Source organism: Telopea speciosissima, chromosome 5 (assembly GCF_018873765.1).
Source record: "Telopea speciosissima isolate NSW1024214 ecotype Mountain lineage chromosome 5, Tspe_v1, whole genome shotgun sequence".
NCBI lineage: Eukaryota > Viridiplantae > Streptophyta > Magnoliopsida > Proteales > Proteaceae > Telopea > Telopea speciosissima.
In genome coordinates, this window is record NC_057920.1 from 16,042,546 (window position 1) to 16,064,730 (window position 22,185).

General features: G+C 37.9%; 1 protein-coding gene and 1 long non-coding RNA gene across 2 annotated transcripts; one reads left to right on the top strand and one right to left on the bottom strand.

Annotated features, from left to right (window-relative positions):
• Nucleotides 1–447: 447 nt before the first annotated feature.
• On the bottom strand, nt 448–8,020 carry LOC122662027 (malate dehydrogenase, glyoxysomal-like). Its single transcript, XM_043857573.1, has 9 exons — nt 7,721–8,020; nt 7,182–7,397; nt 6,587–6,901; nt 5,971–6,060; nt 5,757–5,840; nt 1,181–1,216; nt 953–1,042; nt 763–857; nt 448–661 (listed from the first exon to the last, which is right to left on the bottom strand). Exons 1-9 carry the CDS (start codon nt 7,793–7,795, stop codon nt 589–591), a joined length of 1,074 nt encoding a protein of 357 aa, XP_043713508.1. The 5' UTR covers nt 7,796–8,020; the 3' UTR covers nt 448–588.
• On the top strand, nt 3,441–21,786 carry LOC122662028. Its single transcript, XR_006332962.1, has 3 exons — nt 3,441–3,869; nt 16,681–16,686; nt 21,775–21,786. It is a non-coding gene; the product is annotated as an uncharacterized LOC122662028 (long non-coding RNA).
• The last annotated feature ends 399 nt before the right edge of the window (nt 21,787–22,185 follow it).

Sequence of the window (22,185 nt, forward strand, 5' to 3'; positions counted from 1 at the left end):
TAATCGTACCTTACTTCTTTGTGAGAGGGAGGACGAGGGCTCACGTTTGGACTTGAGGGCCAATTTTTGAGTTTTTGTAAATATGTTCCGGAATGTACAAAACAACTTTTTTTTTTTTGGCTCTTGGAATGTTGTTCTAGTATAGTATTTGGGCGAGTTCGTTCTACGGGAGCATAGAATCAACCCGGAATTGTCAAATGCAATTCCACTCCCAAATCGGTCCCAAAGAACACAAGATCACCAGAATCACTCCCACGGAGTACAACCAAACAGAGCCAATATGACTTGTGTCCTTAGCATTTTCTCAAAGAAATTAGAAACTTCACCTCAAGCGCAATAGACAGGATCCCAAATGCAAAAACCCATGAGCAGTAATTATTTTCATTCCCACCTCTCTGTGGTCAGTTGATCTGAAACATTAACATATGAATATTGATACAAGTTCTATTTTGATTTGAGAACAGGAGACATCGTATTTATAAGGAACTGTAGTTTACAAAAGGCAATTGAAAAACTTACAGGACTTGCATATCTATCCTATCAGAGGTGAGAGCATCTCCGAGACAATGATATTATTTGGCAATTGATCTATTTCCTAACAAAAGAAATCCCCTTTTCAATGCTTTCTACCAACTCTTTCTTCGCCTTCTGTAAACCAACCCTGATGAGAATGGTAAGGCAGACAAAATCAACCAAAACAAAACATTATTATTTCAAGTTTATCATCAGTATCAAAACCACAGACTGTTTGTCATAGCATACCTCTCGTATTCATTTAGGGGCCCGAGAGGTAAGATCTCCTCAGCTCCGGTACGACCAAGTCGTACCTTGGATGCAAAGAAAGGGAGTTCCGTCACCTATTACCAAAAATAAGTAATTTAATATTTCTCTTCATGTTATTTCTTCACAAACAGCTTTTGACTTACTTGGGAGATTAGATTTGGGAAATTACCTGAGAAGCTACAAAAGAGCATTCCACAATGTTTGCGTCTCCTCTCAAGCCATGTAGGCATGCGTCTGCAAACTTAGCAGCAGCATATGCCTGTATTTTATTTCAGTTTTTTTTTTTATTTTTTTTTTTTCCCAAATTGAATTAAGTCAGTTAGAAGCTTCCAAGTTCATGTGGAAATGAAGGGCACAAAATGTAAAATAAAGATTGAAATAATAGAAATTTCCTAACCATTGACAATGTTGCAGAGCCAGCCCCAGCTTTTGCCTGCAAGGGACATGAATAATTCTGATTGAGTTCTGGTTCAATAAGGAAAATGATTAAATGGAACACAGTTTTAATTAATTAGAGTCAAATTAGAAAAAAAAAAAAAAAAAAAAAAACCGTTCACTACTAGAGGTCTACCCTGCAAAGTTCACAGAAATTGGTACCAATCAGTTTTGTAAGATCTCCATCTTGGAGAAGAAGCACTATGTCGTTATTGTTCAGCCATAGTATCAGAATCACCCAGACATAACAATTTCACTTTCAAATCACATAGGGTATGATGAATATTAGAAACAAGTCAAGGATTTAACAGTTCTTTGTCATCAGTCTCAAAATGGATGACAAAGCAAACAGTACCTACCAATAAATTGGTATTCTAGAAATCTTTTTCCAAAGCAGGAAGCAACTAAACCACCCCCAGGGGTGGGAAGGAGGAAGAAACGCAGGAATCAAATCCATCTCAATCATTTGTGACTGATGCATTAGTTTTAGACCTCTTGTTATATCTTCCTCCTCTAGATTATGCCCTACTTGAGTAGTTGTAGGAAACGGAGGCAAAAACTTGGCTAACAGGGTATTCTCACCCTCCTGTAAACCCCAGATTAGCTCTATTTTGGACTGAAATTCCAAGAGTACAGTACCAAGTCTTACATCACTCGTGCGAGGAGATAGGAATTAGTCATCTCAATGTGAGGAAGGAGTTTGTTGCAACCATGCGATACACAAGTGATAAAACTATAAGCAGGATCATAATGGACTGAATCATCTGGGGAAATCCCCTATCGTAAAGGTGCACATTATTGGCAAACCAGATAGACCAAGGACTTCAATTTGTCATCCAAATATTTTATATATAAACACCAAATTGTCCCAACAAGGCTCAAATAAACAATAGAATTTCAAACATCACTCAGAGAGAGAGAGCAACTAGTGTATCTGAGAAAGCAGATGACTAAAACAAAATTTAAGAGGAAAAGAAAATGTAAAGATGGGAGTTATCAAGGTTGAACATAAACTGAGCTCACCATGGCCCGACAGAGCCCAAGCTATGGCCAGGCTAATGGGATAGAGATAAAGTTGAACACTGTGGGTTGGGTATAAACTTCAGTGCCCCCCCCCCCTCCCGGCCCAGATGTAGAAATAATTCATTAATATTTATGGAAACATTTGTTGAAGTTACACAAACAATGGAAAGACTATGAAATCGAGAAATAAATGTAAATTTCTTGAAATGAAAAAGAAAGCATCAATGCACAGAGATAACACAAATCAATCATTCAAAATTGCATACTTAAGAGAAATAGTACCATAATATATTTTTGTTTTCGTCTTTTCTTTTTCTTTTTTTTTAATTTGAAAAAGTACCATACGATTTTGTAGCATGCATCTCCATAGGTTTGAAAATGATCAAAGAGTGGGGTTTGACTTGGTATAGAATTTGGGATTGTATCGGAAGCTACACCTCGCTCCCCCTCCAAGAAGGTAAATGTGAGTTTGAGTATTATTTTGAACACTTCTTTAAAGACAATATTTCTGTTGTCAAAACTTGTCCTTTTTGCATTGTTTGGGCAGCATTTTAAAGGCTATTCAGTTAGCTTTTCAATAAAGCAAAATCCTGAAACCCGATATTTATTGGGGAGTTTTTCTGGGAGAGTTAACCAATGATCATCATGTAGCAAATCTATGATTCAATTTCTATTTGTAAAGTCATAATTCAATTGTGTCTGGCATGGTTTTATTGCGCGAAAAACAGCAAGGTATGGTAATCTCCATATGGTCTTTATTGACCCAGAAAAAGCCAACGACAAATTCCCTAGAGAGCTAATCTGGCATATACTAGAGAAGAGAATAGTTCCATGTAAATATGTTAACTTAATCAAAGATATGTATGATGGTGGGGTGACTAGCGTGAGAACTATGGGGGACCAAGGTAGTGAATTTACAATTACCATTGGGCTACATCAAGGTTCAGCTTTAAGCCCTTATCTATTTGCACTGATCATGGATGACTTAACCAGAGGCATACAAGACGAGGTTCCTTGGTGTACGATTTTTTATGATGATATTGTGTTGGTAGAAGACTAAAGAAGGAATTAACGCCAAGTTGGAGTTATGGAGATCAACCTCGGAATCAAAAGCTCTTAGGTTAAGTAGAAGAAAGACCGAGTATATGGTGTGTAGCTTTAGTCACACGATAGCGGTAAAGGAGGTGGTCAATATTGAAGAGAGGGAGATTCTTCAAAGTGACTATTTTAGATATCTTGGCTCTATCTTTAATAAAGAAGGCGATATAGAAGATGATGTTGCTCAGAGAATTAAAATAGAATGGTTGAGGTGGAGAGGTGCAACCAGAGTGTTGTGTGATCAGTGAATTCTTTTAAAGCTTAAAGGAATATTCTACAAGATGGTCATTCGGCCAGCTATGATGTATTGGGTGGAATGCTGGACAGTTAAGAAGCGTCATATAGATAAACTAAGTGTAGTAGAGATGAGGATGCTGAGATGGATGTGCGGCAGAACTAGGAAGGATAAAGGAATGACCAGATTAGAGCCGACTTGGAAGTTGCCCCGATTCATGATAAGCTCCGTAAAAGTCGTTTGAGCTGGCATGGCCATGTTCAACGGAGGCTTTGGGATGCACTAATATGGAAGGGTGAATTGGTTCTAATTGAAGGAGCTAAAAGAGCTCGGGGCAGGCCTAAAATGACCCTAGGAGAAGTAGTTAAGAAAGATATGTATAGTTTAGGCCTTATCCCTACTCCCTAGTATAACTTTGAATAGAGCTGATTGGAGGCCTAAGATCCATATAACCGATTCCATTTAGGTGGGGTTCATTGAGTCGTTGTTGATGCTGTTGTGCTCTTTTCTTTTTCCTTTTTCTATTATTCTTATTATCTTGTCTTTGCAAGGATCCCTGTAGCCTATCCCATTTAGTTGGGATAAGGCTCAGTTGTTGTTGTTGTGATAGTAATCCTCATCCCTAATAAATATGTATTTAAGAGGTCAGAATTCTTGATTTGAGAATGGACTTCTTTCTGGTGGATTTCCAAATTTGAAGTCAGATTCCTTCCATTACCACTCATAGTCGACCCTTGAGACCTTTTCATGAAATTCAGGAACTCCAAAGGTGGAATCTTGTGGAAAGTGGAAACCTAACTTACTTTCTTCTTTTATCCCATCTCCTTCCTTTTCTTGTAATATTTTTTTCTCTTATTCTCAATTCAGATTTATCCATTTTATATTCACAATATCAAATTGACACCATATTCACAATATCAAATTCAGAGTCTCATAATTTCACCTGTAAATCAAAAATTTTCTTTATGTGTTCCAAGGTCCAAATCCAATGTAGGTTTAACCCCTGGTTGTCTAAAATCAGTCATTAAGGTAAAAATAATCAGTGGCGAGATGATTTAAACAAACAGCATGTCGCCTCAGGAGGAACCTATTTAGATTTAACCCATATTGCTTATAAAGATCATGAGCATACAATAGACGACTGGGCTCAATCATCAGCCATTGTCATAACAAATTACAAAACTTCATGGGATAAGAAAAAATTTGTAGCCTATTTTACTGGAACACTCCAAGGGGATGCCTTGCAGTACATCCGCAAATGGGAAGCCTCAGAAACTGGCAAAGTTGAATATGCAGCTTTGACAGGTGACTTATTGTCACATGAAGCTATACTCTGTAAACTCACAGATATTATTAAAAGAGAATTTTGTGGAATATCTTCACAAAATGCCTTTTTAGAAGATATTAACTACATACTTTTCAAACTAAAACTATGTAGTATGACTGTTTGATTCTTTTGCTAAAACTTATCAAAAAAATTATCATCTTCTCGACGCAAAGCAATCTGCGTTTTGGCTCACCCAATCTGCGTTGTACAGGCCTGAGGTTAACACGACCCAGTTGATCCACAAGGCCAAGACTTAACATTGTTACATCGTTTTGTGGTCTTAGTGATACATAAGTAAATCATAGAGGGAAAATGGGATTCAGTGCCTAATGTAAGGCCATATATTAATTAGGAGGCTATTTAGGCATGCAACCCCTGATTAAGTAGTTCCTAAACTAGGACTTGACTTCATTGGAAATGTGAAAGCAGAGTCAAAAAAATGAAGGCAGAGAGAACACCACACAACTAATAAAAGCTTTCAGCATAACTAATGATTAAAATCCCAATATAACACTGACATAGATAATATCGTAGCCTGAGTCTCATCCCACATCATTTCGCTCAATATTAAATGAATACAGGCTCTGAATTTACCTCAAACCATTAACTGGACATTCACAGGGTGATATGGTAGCCAAATGAATCATGCAGTTCTAAAGTACTATCAACCAATCCATTCAAATGAGACTGAGCCAATGTGGAGTTCAATTGATTTTTAGTTTAGTGCGACTTGCCAAATACTGTACTGTTATCAAATTTCACTGGCTCAGCCGACCTCCCATTCCTCATTAAATTCAATGACCAGAAATTTCTATGAACTCTATACATTTCAAGAGTAAACTTGAATTTTGATACCTCAACAACTTCTGTCCCACCATTCTGAATCCGGTCTGTTAAATAGCTAATTTCCTCTTGGGTGAAGGAGCATGGAGGCTTAACCTGCACAAATTGATACAAAATCGAGAACATGTTTCAGAGGGAGAAGAAGAAATTTGCATCAAAGAACAACTATACCCCAAAGAAGAAACCCCAAAAAAGATAAGTGAACACATCACAGATCAGATATAACCTGTGACAGAAGGGGTAAAATTGTAACTCCAGCATGGCCCCCAACGACTGGAACATCAACATCCCTGGGATCAATTCCCAAAACTTCTGCCTGTAAGAGAAACCAATATAAATGAAGCCATACAAGTTAACAGTCAAAGACAACAAACTCTCATATGCTAGCAAGCCCCCATATAGGCTTCCAAACTACTATTGCATGTGCTTTTGCAAGTCCCAACACTGTGTAACTAGCAATCCATGGCATAGAATCTGTGAGATGAAATCAATACAATTTCTTAGTTACTCATGTCATCATGGTTAAAACAATATGAATTGCGGGATCAATGGCAGTACAAAACCAGCATGACGACATAGTTTTGACTTTGGCAGTAAAAAGACAATTTGATATTTCGTTTTCAATATTAATCAGGAAATGATGTTACGGGAGAGAAACTTAAATATAAAATGGAAGACCATTACATTTCCTTTTCACCATCAACCATTTTAACTCATATTATGGGAGAGTTCTATAAATAAAACGATAAACCATGCTTTGTAATCTTATAAAACCTAAATCAAAGAATGACTTAAAAATAAAAAAGAGAAAGAAACGATGGCATAAGATTGATAGTACATACCACAAAAGTATTGGCTCTCACAACATCAAGCATTGTGACTCCCAGAAGTCGCTTTGGATCATAGGTACCAGCTCTCTTAAACACCTCTGCTGCAATCGGAACGGTAGAGTTGACAGGATTACTGATCAAGTTGACAATGGCCTGAGGGCAGCACTTGGATATCCCTTCACAGAGGGTCTTAACAATGCCAGCATTGATCTTGAAAAGGTCATCTCGAGTCATCCCAGGCTTCCTGGGAATACCGGCCGGAATTATTACAAGGTCCATCCCAGTAAGAGCACTCTCCAGTTGCGGCTGCCCCAGAAAACCACGTACCTGAAAGCTCTCAATAATATTAGGTTCTGTGGACAAAACTAGATAGTTGCATTAAAAGTCCAAACAAAATTTCCCAAAATTCAAATTAGGCTCCAAAATCCAATCCAAGAGCGGAACAATAACATCTATTGATCTATGAACTATCGTTTCCACATTGTCGAGTTAGAAAGAGATAGAATTTGAACATTAAGAAGTGAAAATTAAGGTAATTACCCAAGGCACAAAGGTTTTCAAATTTCAGGCGAAATGAAAAGCAAGTGAACTAGAAGAAGAATATTACCACAGCACCAGAGTCCATGTGACTGATATCTGCCGTGACACCGGGAGAATTGACAACATCGTAGAGATGAAGAACTGAAACCAGTGGATTCATCTTCATCAGCAATGCAAGAGGCTGTCCGATACCTCCGGCAGCACCCAAAATTGCGACTTTGAATCCGGGTGCACCACCTTTTGCTCGGCAATTCGCACGCCTCAAAATGGAACTCGCCTCCATCTTCCGACCAGGAATCCACCCAACGTTCGGAACCATTAAGAAAATCCAATCCAAGATTTCAAAATATTGTTAGAAAAGAAATGATATGTGAGAAAATCCCTTTAACAAGAAAGAACCCAGAAACGAAAAGTAAGGTCTTAATCCAAAAATTGAAGTACAGATAATAGGTAGGTGGAGAGACTGAACCCAAATCATAGAAAAAGCCCCTAACTCAAATAGTAACCACTAGAATCGGAATCTGAAGAACACCCATACAGAAACAACACAATTGTTAACAGAAACCAGACATAGAAAGAAGGGAAGGAGGAAGGAACCGGAAAAACCTGAAGATTCGAGGGGCGGAGATGAGCAGAGATCCTTGCAATACGTTGGTTAGCTTCTGCACTAGGCTGCATCATCGTGGACTGGCGAAGAACCAACAACTCAGTAGACAGAGAGTTTCCAGAGGCACCGACGAAAATTGCTTCCCTTTGTTTAATTTTATAGGAGAAGCACAAATAGAAGCAAGAAGTGACGGTGACGTGATGATCTGAAGATGTGTGGAAACTGAAACTTGTTTATTATCCTTATCCTTGTGCTTGTGGGCTGTGGCTCTCACAATTTTTGTGCCCTTCAAGGTTTTCTTTCGTTACTTAAAAACCCAAACCAGACCTTTATCCGAAATTCATTCGTATTCTTACCGCGAGAGACCTTGTCAATTCGTTGTTACTGACATCTCTCTCTCACACACACACACTCACAGTATGAGTCATGACAAACCCCCTCGATGTCCTCCAGTTGGCTTAGCCTTCTTGCGAACTTAGCTCGTGTCCAGGGAGCCCAGCACTCCTAGGGTGCATCCAGCTCCGTTGGAGTGTGTCGCACACATCACTAGGCTTGCGCCAAGAAAAGGATGTGTACAACACAGCTCAACTCCTGGATGCCCCCTGGATGCGCCCTGACGCTGGGTTCCCTGGACTCCTGGAGACCATCCTGATCTGCGTCTGATCTTATCCAACCGTTCTATCGGGTAGCCGCAGCAGGCTGACCTGTAAGCTCAATCAACGGTAGATCATACCATTTTCTATATGGGAAACAAATGCAAATTCAATGATCATACCATTTTCTATATGGGAAACAAATGCAAATTCAATGAAACATGAGGTAGCCTAAATTATTTTGCACTAAGCAGCCCTATTGAATATATATATATATATATGGACAGTTGGGAACAGAAAAGCTATTTCTTGGAGAAAGCATTGATCGACTCATTTCAAATTCTCACTCAGACATATTGACAAATGGGTTAGGGAGCTAAATGGGTTCTTCATCAAATTATCCACCTGAGATCACAAACCCAATGACATTGTACATTGATATCTATATAATGAATCATCCTTTAATCATAATATCAGATGGGAAGTGTTTACAGCTAGCCATACTAACTAGGACAGATGGGCATCAATTTTTTTGGTGTAAAAGAATTTTTGTTACAGCCTAACATACAATTCGGATACTCAGGTTCAGCACAGGAGTCATGGATGGACTCTTTGATAATTTTCAGCTTTCTGTTTGATATTACAAGAATGCTTCAGGAACCATGAAGTACAAGGAGGCTTGACCTATGGGGAAGTTTTGGTGATTCATTGAACACTACGTTGGCAATTAGCTGAGCTGTTTCAGATTTTAAGTTTGAGGAAAAGGATGTGGCATGTACATTTCTCTCTCTGGCCCTCCTTCATCATCATGTGGGTCTTTTATATACTTGAATTGTATAACATTTTTTCTTGTGCATCCATTTGCTTGGCGTGGGAGATGTCATTACATGGGATTGGCGTGTAGATCCCTTTCCTTTAAATTTGTTCTATACATCTTATGCTTGCTGCTTGAGAATTGAGACAAATAATATTTGCACCTAGGGTGCAAGTTTGGCCTGGCGAGTCCAAGCCCGCTAGAAGCCCGACTTGAGCCTAGTAGGACAAGGCTTGGGTTGAGATATCCCAGCATGATCTTGGGCCGGGTCAGGCCTGGTCTGAGCCTTAAGACCCCGAGCTGGGCCTGTATTTTAAAAAATCTGGCGCAGCCTACCCCTGTTGCATCCCTATGTGCACCTATATGGCTATGTGATATGTGTCTAGAACTCTGGCTTGCTTTGCCAAAATCTCAGGCTAGTTTATAGATACTGTGTTTGTATATTCTAAACCATCTATCATGTTTTAGGATTTTTAACCTCTCAAGTGCAGCCCAGTGCCCCTCACCTGAGATTCCAATCGTGAAAATATGGGCAGTGTTGGGTTTATGGTTGGATTCTCAAGTGTGGTGCACTAAGCAGCGTACCACACTTGAGAGAATAAAAATCTGATGTTTTATAAATAAAACTACTAATTAAAAGGGAAAGAGAACGCTACTGGGGCGTGTGCGGTGCGTTGCTCCTGCACCCAGACACAAGGGTATGCAAAATGACTGCCATGCCCTTGAGAAATTCCGTCTTTCTATGGAGGTGTGGCGGTTATTTCACGCATCCCTGTGTCTGGACGCAGGGACAGCACACCGCACACTCGTTCTTTTCTCCCTTAAAAGATTATCATGAGCTTCAGGTTGTGGGCTTCGATCAATTGTCCTAATGGGTTTTGGGCCTGAATCAATACATAGAGGTCAGAAACATTGCATCATGATGGCCTAAATCAGCCCAATGGATATGCTCAATTTCAGTGGCCCAAACTTGGTTAATCGAGATCTTAATGAAATGGATCACCCTAATGTTTGGCAACCTCAGGTTTGTATCATGAACTGGCCCCAGCCTCTTCCCAGAATAACAAGCTTAAGCTGAGCTTGTACTCTTTTCGGCTAACAGCGCTGCCAAACCAATCGCAATTTACTTGGTCTTACCTCAACCGAGCCCAAGCCCATATTGGATAGAGGCATGGATGGAAAACTTGTTAGGATTCAGAATCAATTCAATAACTTTTGTGGGGGCGAATCGTGTCTCACCAAACCCCAAGTCAACTAACTGGAATGATCAAACGGTGCTCACGCTTTCCGGTCTACCGTGACTCTCCGCCCACAAGAAGCGGATAACATAATCTCGTTCCATTGTTGGTGGTCCTTGATCTTCCCTCCTGGTTCCGCAATGTCGATTACTAAAGCTATCTCTAGTGCATGCATTTGAATCGCGAATTATTTCATGATACCCATTGTCAACATAGTGTGTATTAGATGTATGGGCCCTTTCAACCAGCATATGTAAAGTTGTCTAAGTTGCTTTGGTCACTGGATACGATTTCTGTTTGGTGAGCCAAGAAAGAGTTCGACGAACTTGAACCCAAGAATAGTCGCTTTTTCGTATCCGATGAAGCAATTGAACCTTTGGAGTGAGAAGGATCTTCTCGGATCGGAACACCACCCAATGGAGCAGCTCCTCAGCACTCCCCAATGGAGTAGTTTTTGTGCCCTTTCTTGTGTTGTAGGTACGTAGGGTAGTGCAAGAGCCATACTTGGACTTGAATCAATCAGTGTATATATCATCTATCTTTATATATATCTACGCCCTTCCTCGTCTATGGTATCTCCATTTTTTTTTGCAGGACCAGACCTACACTCTAAACCGATCCAAGACCAAACTTCAACCTTAGTTCAGAAACGCCACATCATCAATGATGTTTCAGCCCATGTATGTGACTATCATATGAAGACATCAGAGGGAGCACCAAAATGGAAGATTATTCCTCCAGCCGTTGCACTATTAGGAGGTCTTGCATATTGTCCAAACCATCCCACCCTCGCACGTGATCATCTATGGCGCGATGTGTCTAGGCCGCTACGAGCTGAGCGCCGTAGAGGATCTGAATTGTCCAACCCTATCCCTTTGTTATTGGAAAGTCTACCTAAAAGTTAGGAATTTGTGGGGTGTCCAAAAGATGATTTTAATAATCATACTAACTACTGTCCTAACATTTTGGAAAGTACATATTGACACTACGAATTTTGGAGAGTTTCTCAACAAAGGATTTTGTATTTTTGAATACAACACCTAGCACACTTTGAAGAGTCCTCAACCATCTGTCTCATTTTTGCCATTGATAAGGGGGAGGAGGGGTATTAATGGAAACAAAAAGGACAAGTGGTTATCTCTCACATGTACATTCACTTGCACGTACATGCAGATGATCCATTCTCATTTTTTGGAGCTTGACGCCTAAGCTGGCCGGATTTCTACAAACCTCTTTCCATTTTTATCACTTCACCATTTGGGTGATTTTTGGGTGAATGCACATGCAAGCCGAGTTTGGGTTTTTTTTAACTTATATTTGAGTTTTGTTAATTTTAGTATTTCTTAATTGTCAAGAAGTCTAGCTTAAAATTAGTATTTACTTTGATATTTAATTTTATAATGTAGTTTATAACTAATCTTAATAGTAGGGTTTAGTATGTTTAGATATTAGAATTAGATTTTTGGTTTCTTATAAATGTAAGAGTTCTGCTTTTTGAGAATTGATGAATGAATGAATGAATTGGAATTTGCTCCTAGTGTAGCTTGTATTTTTCTTTTCTTTTTTGTGTTCGTTTTGCACGATTGCACGCCTAGAAGAGTGTGTTCGACTTTCCTAAAATGTAGCTTCCAACGAGGCTACTTCAATTTTAGTGGAAGGACATGCTATTTGCTTACATTTATTAGTTCATAAAGGATTCAATGCAGACTTTATTGGAGATCAAATGGCTGTTCATGTACTCTTATATTTGGTGGCACAAGCGGAGCCTCGTTTTATTTTTTTATTTTGATGATAGTGTAATCACACAAAACACACACCAATCCCAAAAGGTTAGGTGGAGCCTCATTACTTACGTTCTCTCATATGAATCTCTTGTCTCCAGCTATTGGAGATCCCATTTCCGTACCAAACTCATCCCCGCCTATGGATCAATCGACGTTTTTCCCAAATTTTACAAATAGAATCCCTTATTTTCATATTTTCGCTACATAGCACCTTTTATACAGTTAGACACAGTAGTGCTTCCCTTCCACTAGGCTAGGGTCTCCTATTGGACTGGGTAGACATTAGTCAAACCTGGGCTGGCCCAAAAATTATTTGGGCCTAAATTGTCTGGATGGGCTGATCATTTCAAGATCTGGCTCGCTCTAAATCCCTAACCACTCTACGAATTGAATTGGTCTGTACACGATAGTGCTGATCCAGTTTTGCAGATTAAGAACCCAACATGTGATACATGAAAGAAGAAGGATTCAACAATTCACCGTGTACAGTTTTGGCTAGTGATTGATTTAAGACTGTTTTTCTTTTTCTTTTTTTCTCTTACTTTTCATTACAAAGTTGTAAGGGAAAGAGTTTTCTATTCAGGAGTGTGGTCCTTGTGCAAGTGCGGGCAATGGGAGTGCACGTGTAAGCTTCAACAGCTCAACATGGGTGGAATTTCTGCCTTTCATGGGGAGCTGGGCAGGGGGCGATCATTTTACCCCCTCATGCATCTTTATCTGATCCTCATGAATATCGTCAATTGATTGGGGCCCTGCAATATCTCACCATGACTCGCCCTGACATTTCATATGCGGTCCATCAGGTCTGTCAACACATGCATGCTCCTACCTTTGATCACCTACAAGCAGCCAAGCATATTTTACGCTATATCAAAGGTACACTTGGAGCTAGGATTACATTACAGCCAGACTCATTAAACTTGATTATGGCTCACTCGGACGCTGATTGGGCTGGTTGCCCTGACACACGGCGATCTACTACTGACTTTTGTACTTTTCTTGGCCCCAATCTTCTATCTTGGGGTTCCAAGAAACAACCAACAGTGTCTCGCTCTAGTTCGGAGGCCGAATACAAGGCGTTGGCTATCACAGTTTTTGAAATGCAGTGGCTCTCTTACTTACTGGCTGATTTGGATATTCCCATTGCCCGACCGATGGTCATTTCATGTGACAATATCTCTGCTACATATATGGTCGCTAATTCAGTGCTGCATGCTCATACTAAGCACATTGAAGTGGATTATCATTTTGTTCATGACTTAGTGATCAACAAAAAGCTTCATGTCAACTTCGTTCGATCACATGACCAAATCGTGGATATCTTCACCAAGGCTCTTTCTCATTCACAGTTCAGCTATCTAAGAGACAAACTGTTGTGAATTCCCGACATCAGTTTGAGGGGGGATGATAAGATAACTACGTTACCTGATAAGATGACTACGGTTACCCAAGATAAAATCCCACCACCTGTACTTACCAAGTCCATCACAACCACTTAGCTCTTAGGATAACTCACAACTGTAACTGTGTACAACTATCACTCAAACTCTTATCTTGTAACTTGTTTCATGATGCTTGGGCTCTTGCCCTACTAATCACTATAAATACAAATCACTTCTCACTGTATTATTCACGGTGAATATTACTTGAATACAATCTCTTTCAGTATGGGTGCAGGAGCCATGCTCCCAGACACAGTTCTTTTTCCCAAATTGTAATAGTGACTATTCTTTAAACAAAATATCCAATATAATGGTTTGAGTTAACTCCCAAATCTGTTATTGATTGCTTTATCCAAAATTCTCAACTTTGTATTAAGATAGAGCATTAGAACTCTTAGAAGAAACTTACAGGCAAGGGGGGTAAAAGAAAATTTGATGAAGAGGTTCATATGTATTAACAAACCTCTACTTGATTGAGATTTAAGAAAAACATAAAAAGAAGAACGAAGAAGTTTTCATTCACCACACGGAGAAGGGTCCCCCCCCCCCCCCCCCAAATCAATGGCCATAAAATTCTGCCTGGCCACACACCTATTTACGACTGGCAAACATACCTCCTATTGTGTGTGAACCTCTACGTACATCATTCGAAGGCCTTTGTCAATGGATACACCATTGACCTATTTACCATGGTTAAAGGAAAACTTATTCTAAAAGAAAATGTGGCATTATAAACACAAGAGAAATTAGATATAGGTCATTGAATTGCTAAAATTATTTTATTAAATCATCTTCTATTAATTAATTATATATAGTGAAGAAAAATGCTGCCTGGTCACGTGACCCCTACGCCATCGTATGGGTCAATGAGGAGACCAAGAGGGGCATCGACCAAGAGGGATTTTTCAATTTGTAGGAAATGGGGCGGTCATTTCAAGGGGGGGTTGTGTCTGGGTGCAAGGGCCAAGTGACGAGCAACGTTCTTTTTCCCTTACATATATTTAGGGCAAAATGGTATGCTAGCCCTTTTGTCTATCTCTCTCCTCTTTTTATATATATATATATATATATATATATATATATATATATAGAGAGAGAGAGAGAGAGAGAGAGAGAGAGATCTGAATTGAATTGGTCAAATCATATTTACCAAAATTGGGTAGTTGAAATGAAGTTTTCTTAATTTTAAACATATAAAACTCACTAAATACTTAGAAGGCCTTTATTATTTTTGCATAATTAAATTAATTATATTGTTTTTTTTTTTTTAGTAAAAATATTTAATTGTATTGTTCAATGTCGATTGTCCAGGAGTGTTCCCATCATTGTGATGGCGTCAAACATAAATTTGTATTTTCATAATCCCCACCCCTAAAAAAAATACATAAAAACTTAAAAAAAGGTTTAAAAGATACCATAATGCATCTAAACCATGGTATACATAATATTATCTACAAAGAAATATCTAAATTATTTAAATTAGACTTCTAAAATACAAAAAACTAAATAATTTATACAAATAATTACTATGCAAGTTACAAAAAATAAATAAATCCTATTAAAAACACGTGATACATTGTAAGTCCACTTGTTTAAGAAGAAAAAAAGATAGTCAAATACAGATAGTATTATTTTTCGGATTAGATTGTGATGTACTATATATGATGATATAAGATTCTTCTATAAGACTTAAATAATGTTTTCATAAAAAATTAAATGAAAAATAAATAACTTAATATGATAGTAAGGAAATGTTAAGAACTAACAAAGGATATTCTATTACTTTGACTTTGACTATATAAAATAGTGACGCGATAATGCATTTTGTGCCTGCATGATAATACTTCTTGTTTCTTTATTTCTCTGTTTATTTTTTTTTTTGAACAAAAAAAAAAAGAAATTTTTTGTTTACACTAGTTCATTTTTGTGTTCCTATGCATGAAAAAAAAGGACCCACATGATAAAACACTTCAGTTTCCCAATTTCTTGGTTTGTTCCTGGAAACAAAAAATAATAATAGAAATCTGTTTGTTAACATCGGTTCAATTTTTTGTTCCTAGGAATGAACCGGAATGGCAAAGTTGCAGAGAAATAGAAGAAAAAGAAGAAGAAGCTACAATTTGAAGAGTCTCTGTCTCATAAATAAAAGGAAGAAATCAAGGGGGGAGTTGCTCTTTAATGAACAAATGGTCAATTTGATGGGCAAATCAGTAATTTCTTATTCAAAACAAAACACCACATCCAATGCAACTTCAACCACCACCATCGTCGCCGTTGCCACCACCACCTCCACCAAATTTTTTGGTATTTAATGGCATTTTTTAAATTTTATAGAAGTTCCAGAAACAAATATTATTGTGTATAACAAACGTGTTTCTATTTCTTTCCTGGCCTAGAAATAGGAATTACTATGCGTTACCAAACGTGCTTTTTTGTCCAGAAATTCTGCCAGTAAAAGAAATACAACAAGTCATTTCTGGAATAGAAACATGGCCCAGCAACAGAAGTGTTATCATGCAGGCCCAAAGAAATTCTGAGCCTGCGTGAGTGCTTGATAACCTTACTGTTGTTTCTCTGTTGTTTATGTGTTGAGATACAACAAAATAGTTTTTTCCGTTTCTATGCTGAGAAACCGATTTTGATCCGCTTGATAAACCTGTTCTAGAAACGTTTCCAAATGAACAGGGAAAAGTGTGTGTGGAAAATTCATACACATAGATCACAGAGATCAACCAATAGGCATCTAAAGCATGATATCCACCTCTAAAAATCATACACAAATATCACAAAGTTAAAAACAATTTACTCATTCTAGGGTTCAACGATGATAGAAGAACACAGGTGAAAATGGGGGGTTTTGTAAGATTTTCGAGCCAATAATGGCTTACAAAGATCGTTGAACCCTAGAATGAGGAAAACAGGGCTATTCAAAGCTTCTATGTTCAAGCTTCACACACACAAAGAACAAATCAGAGAGAGCGAATACCTGGTGAGGCTTCTTCCGTTTTTCTTGACAGCATCCACTCAAATCGCAGTAGGGTTTTTCTTTAGAACTCGTGAAGAGGACGAAGGCTTGTGTCAAAGTGAGAGGAGTGTGTATCGTGAGGCTGCCTCCATTTTTCTTGATAGCATCCACTCGAATCGTAGTAGGGTTTTTCTTCAAAGCTCGTGAAGAAGACGAAGACTTGTGTCAAAGTGAGAGGTGTGTGTATCGTGAAGTGCGTCCAACGATTAAGAGTTTTTATTGGGCACAGTTTTGTAATTTTCAGTCCAAAAACGACTGAATATGTTCAACATGTTCTCTCAAAAGTCTTCCATGCCACATCAATTTTGATTTATGCTCCCCAAAACACGTTCTACGAAATACTATTTACCAAGCGCTTTTTAAGGTGTTTTCCCGTTTCTCAGAATAGGAAAACACCCGAAACTATTTCTCGTAAAGTTATCAAGCGGGCACTCCAATTTAAAACTTCTTTAACCGAGAAATAGAAAGAAGAAAATGGGGGACTTGCTCTTTAATGAGCACATGGTTAATTTGATGTGTAAAGCAGTAATTTCATATTTAAAATAAAACACCACTATCACCGTCTCCTCCACCTCCTCTACCTCCATTATTGTCACTTCTACTATCGATGCCTCCACTATTGCCACCATCACCACCACCGCCACCACCTCCACCACCACTGCCACCGCCAACTTCATCAAATTTTTGAGTATTCAATACCATTTTTTTAAATTATAGAAATTATAAAAATAAAAATGTTTTTGCATAACAAATGTGTTTTTGTTTTGTTTTTTTAAACCTATAAATAAAAATTACTATGCATTATCAAATACGTTTTTTTGTCTAAATTTTTAGCCGTATAAAAGAAATACAAAAATTCATTTCTCAATTAGAAACACTTGGACCAAAAACAGAAGTGTTATTGAACGACCCGATCCGGTGTGGTGGCGGGTGGGTTGGCACATCAGGGAGTTGCCAACAAGGAATCAGCATATGCTTGCTGTTGCCGGTACGACTATCACGATCACAAAAACACGTTAAAACCAATTTTATTTGGGCCAGGTGGGCCCCTATTTTAGGAAAAAACCATATCACCGGTCATGTCACAGCTCATTCACATGATCATCGATATTCCTCGTCCATTCCCTAGTGTGAAACCTGCATCAGCTAACGGAGATGAAGATTCTGCTGCTGTCACCAATGATCTCTTTACATGGCCCCACTTAGTTATGGGGGGTCCATAGACAATAATCCAAGTTGAGGATAGGATAGGTTAAATGAATCTAATAATAAAGTTCTTGCGCACTGGGCCATTCAGACTATGATGGCCCACAAATCATTTCAATATTGTGGATTATTGAAGTCTGTCTTTATTTAGTGCGGTTTCCACTATCACATTACAATGGGCTTAAACTTTCTAAGTCTCTCATGATAGTCTATTTATTTAGGGCAAGAGATACCTGCCTTGTTTCATCAAACAAAAAAACAAAGAGATATATGCCTTGTAGCGTAGTCTTTGCATAGACTAAATGAGAGGGCATGCAGGGGCATCAATATAGATGCGATTTTTTATTTTTTAGGGGTGTGAAGATAATTATGTGTATTTTTGTATTTAAGAATAAAAATTAATTTATTTATTAGGAAAAAGAAGATTGTCAAGCCCCACTCGTATGAAATAAAAGAAGTTTCACCCATGTCGGATGCCTTCACAAGTATTTTCACTGGTCTTTGTACTAGTGCAAGAGCCATGCAACCTAGCAGCAATCCTTTTTCCTTTATTTATTTAAAGTTTTTTGACTCCTCTTTTTCTTGGAAATAAGAAATCTTAATCATAGAGATCAAACCCAATGTTTTTTTACCCACCCAAAAGATTTAATGAAATATTCCCTATAAATAATTCTCTTTTCTTATAAATAAAAAAAAAAAATTCTCTCTCTGGATCAATTGACTTCTTTTCTAGAAGACAAACTTTAAACCATTAACCTCTAAGGGTGTAGCTTCCCAAAAAGCACCATTTAGCGGGATCTCAATATGGATGAGATTTTTTATTTCATATGAATGGGATGGTAATTTAGCATGTTTTTTTTGTGTTTGGGTTTAAGGGTCACGTGATCAGGCAGTGTTCTTTTCTCTATTTATTTATTAAAAGAAAAAAGGCTGTCCAACCCTGCCCTATGAAATAAATACAAAAAAATCTCATCTCTGTTGGATGCCCCTACACGTGTTCATTGGTCTGTGTGCTAGACTACTAGTGCAAGAGCCATACAGCCTGGGAAAAGGAAAGAAAAGAAATGAGAAATCTCCAATCATAGCTATCGAACCCAATGTTTTCCTACCCACTCAAAAAATGAAATCTTAACTAAAAGAAAGAAAAAAGATTTAATGAGATGTTCCCTAAATCTCTTTGGATCCATTGACTTTGACTGCCTTTTTTTTTTTCTTCTAGAAGACAAACTTCAAATCATTAACCACTAAGGGTGAAGCTTCCCAGAAAGCACCATATAAAGGCATCAACAAGGATGAAATTTTTTATTTCATATGGATGGGGTGGTAATTTCACATGCTTTTGTGTTTGAGCACAAGGGCTACGTAATTAGACAGCGTTCTTTTTCCCATTTAATTATTTGAAAAAAAAAAGATTGTCAACCTTGCCCCTATGAAATTTTTTTAAAAAATTCTCATCCATGTTGGATGCCCCCACACGTGTTCTCATTGGTTTCTGCACTAGTGCAGGAGCCATGCAACCCGGAAACGATTCCTTTTCCCTTATTTATTTTAATTTTTTTGACTCCTCTTTGTCCTACAAATGAGAAATCTCCAATCATAGACATCATATCCAATGTTTTCTTATCCACCCAAAAGATTTAATGAAATTAATGTTTCCTAAATAATTCTCTCTACTGTAATTGGTTTGACTGCATTTTTTTTTTAATTCGAAGACAAACTTTGAACCATTAACCATTAAAGGTGTAGTTTCCTAGTAAGCACTATGCAAGGACATCAACATAGATGAGATTTTTATTTCATAGGAATAGGGTGGTAATTTCATGTACTTCTGTATTTGGGCACAGGGGTCATGTGACCATACAATGTTTCCATTTATTTATTGGGAAAAAAAAGGTTATTAGGCCCCGCCCCTATGAAATAAAAAAAAATCTCACCTCTATTGGATGCTCTCATGCATGTTTTCATTGGTCTCTGTGCTAGTGTAGGAGCCACATAGCCCTGACAACAATCCTCTCCCTTATTGATTTAAAATATTTAATTCCTCTTTTTTCTTGGAAATTAGAAATCTCCAATCATAGATACCAAACCAAATATTTTCCTACCTACCCAAAAGATTTAATGAAATGTTCCCTAAATAATTCTCTCTTTGGATCCGTCGACTCTGCTCTAATTGGTTTGAATACCTTTTTTTGTTCTCGAAGAGAAACTTTAAACCATTAACTACTAAGCAGAGGTCTTGAGTTCAACTCTCCTTGGGTCCACACCCATTATATACGCTCTCTTAGATGTGCAAGCCCCCCTAAATACTAATTGATTACATTGTGAAAAAAAAATCACTTTAACCATGATATTATATCACTAATAATTTAGATTATCTATGAATAAATTAGTGGTGATTCCCTTAAAATTTATATGGTTAGTAGGGACCAATCTATATATATAAACACAAAAAAAGAAATTTGCAGCATGAGAGAGGCCATAGACCATAGTTAGTGGGATTAATACTTGGTGGGTTAGTAGAATAGTGTGAGCATTTTCCTCCCATGACTCATTTTGGTCAATGATTATATAATTTTGTAGATATAATCTCAAAACAAAAAGTTTGATTGAATACCCTTTTCTTCCATAGTTGCAATCGTGTGTTAACTTTTATTTACTTTTTCATTCAAAGGGAAAAAGGAGTCATGGTGTCAAAAAAGTTGGACAGAGTTGGTGTATTGCCGGACACTTTGTAGTGTAATTTTGACTGTGTTTTCTTGGATTAGTTTTCTATGTCTGAAGACCTTTACGACTATTAAATGTTTGGATGGATTTTTCCTTCAGTCATAGTCCATGGATTCTCATTCACTGCAGATTGAAAGATGAATTTAGAAACTTACCCAAAAAAAGATAGATTTGAAAAGACATCAAGAGGGTATTTTGGACTTATACAACAATTCGATGGGTGGGGGGGATTGTGAACCCTAGGATAGGTTGGTGAATGGTGAAGAAAATATTTTGGGTCAATGATATTAGCAATTGTGTGGTTTGACGAGTTATATGTGATCTAAATTTTGTGGACGGATAGATCGTAAGAATGTCTACTCGTATGTTAAATTGCAGCTCAAATGGAATTAGTTATTACCAAGAAGATGTGCCCTGATGTACGGATTAAATGTCAAAAGAGTTAAGAGGTTGTGTTCATATGTGGGATGCTATAAAGATCGAATTAGGCTTTGAAATTTGACACATGGCAAAACCAGATCATGTTCTATTTATACAACAATTGATATTATTTATACTTTTCTTTCTTTCAATAATAATTCTTGTTTTTTTATTGACCAAAAAAATTTAAAATTACCACATTATTTTTCCACATGATGGCATGGCTCAACTAGTGGGAGCCATTCTTTTAGACCGAGAGACTAAAGTTTTCCATGCTGATAGCATGGGGAGGAATCTACGCGCCACACTAAGTAGGTGTTCATAAAAAGGTCTCATTCATGTGGAGCCCATATTTTGAGTAGGTGAGATAAAATAATTAAAAAATTCATGTGAGAGGAAAATTGCACGAGGGCAGTGTAGAAATCTTTTTCCCAAAAATAAAATAAAGCCAAATATTTCTTATTCTTTACTTTTTAAATTTTTTGGGACACAGAACATTGCTTGGTCGTATGCTCCCATTGGCCCCCACGCTGGCGCAGGGGCCACACAACCAAGCAGCGTCTCTCTACCTTTTTTGAAAAAAGAATGTTAACCGGTCGTATGGTTAGTGTGGTTCCTATTCCTAAACACAAACCAATGCTTTTATGTGCAAAAAGACCATTAAGTCCCTAGTGAAATGGAAAATCGCATCCAAACCACTACCTTGGTGTGCACTTTCATTGGCTACCGCATTGGTGCAGAGGCTACATGATCGGTTAGCATTCTCTTGCCCTTTTTTTTTAATTATTCTATTAACCGATTCTTAAGCTGATTCAGATTTTTGGATCAATTAGCCAGAATTAGGAGATCCCCAATCAATTCTATTCAATCTGGATCCGAATCACGTAAGACCGATTCGACACTAATTCTATTTCTTAAAACCTTGTGTTGTTGTTATAAGCCGACCTTGCTGGTGTAGATGTTCATGGATGTCCTGCAAAAGATGAATAGATACTGGACTGACAAACCCAAGGTGAACTCGAGGGAAATTCAGTAAGAGTAATAAATGTGAGAGTGATTATCTCTGGCTATTACTATTCTTTTTATAAGGGGTCGGTAGAATAGTTACAATCCACCTGAGTGGATAGTCACACATGGCTTCTACTGTGCCGCAAAATGTGCACTGCACACCCTGCACTATGACAGAGGATTTCTATACGAATCGGTTCCCATGACTCA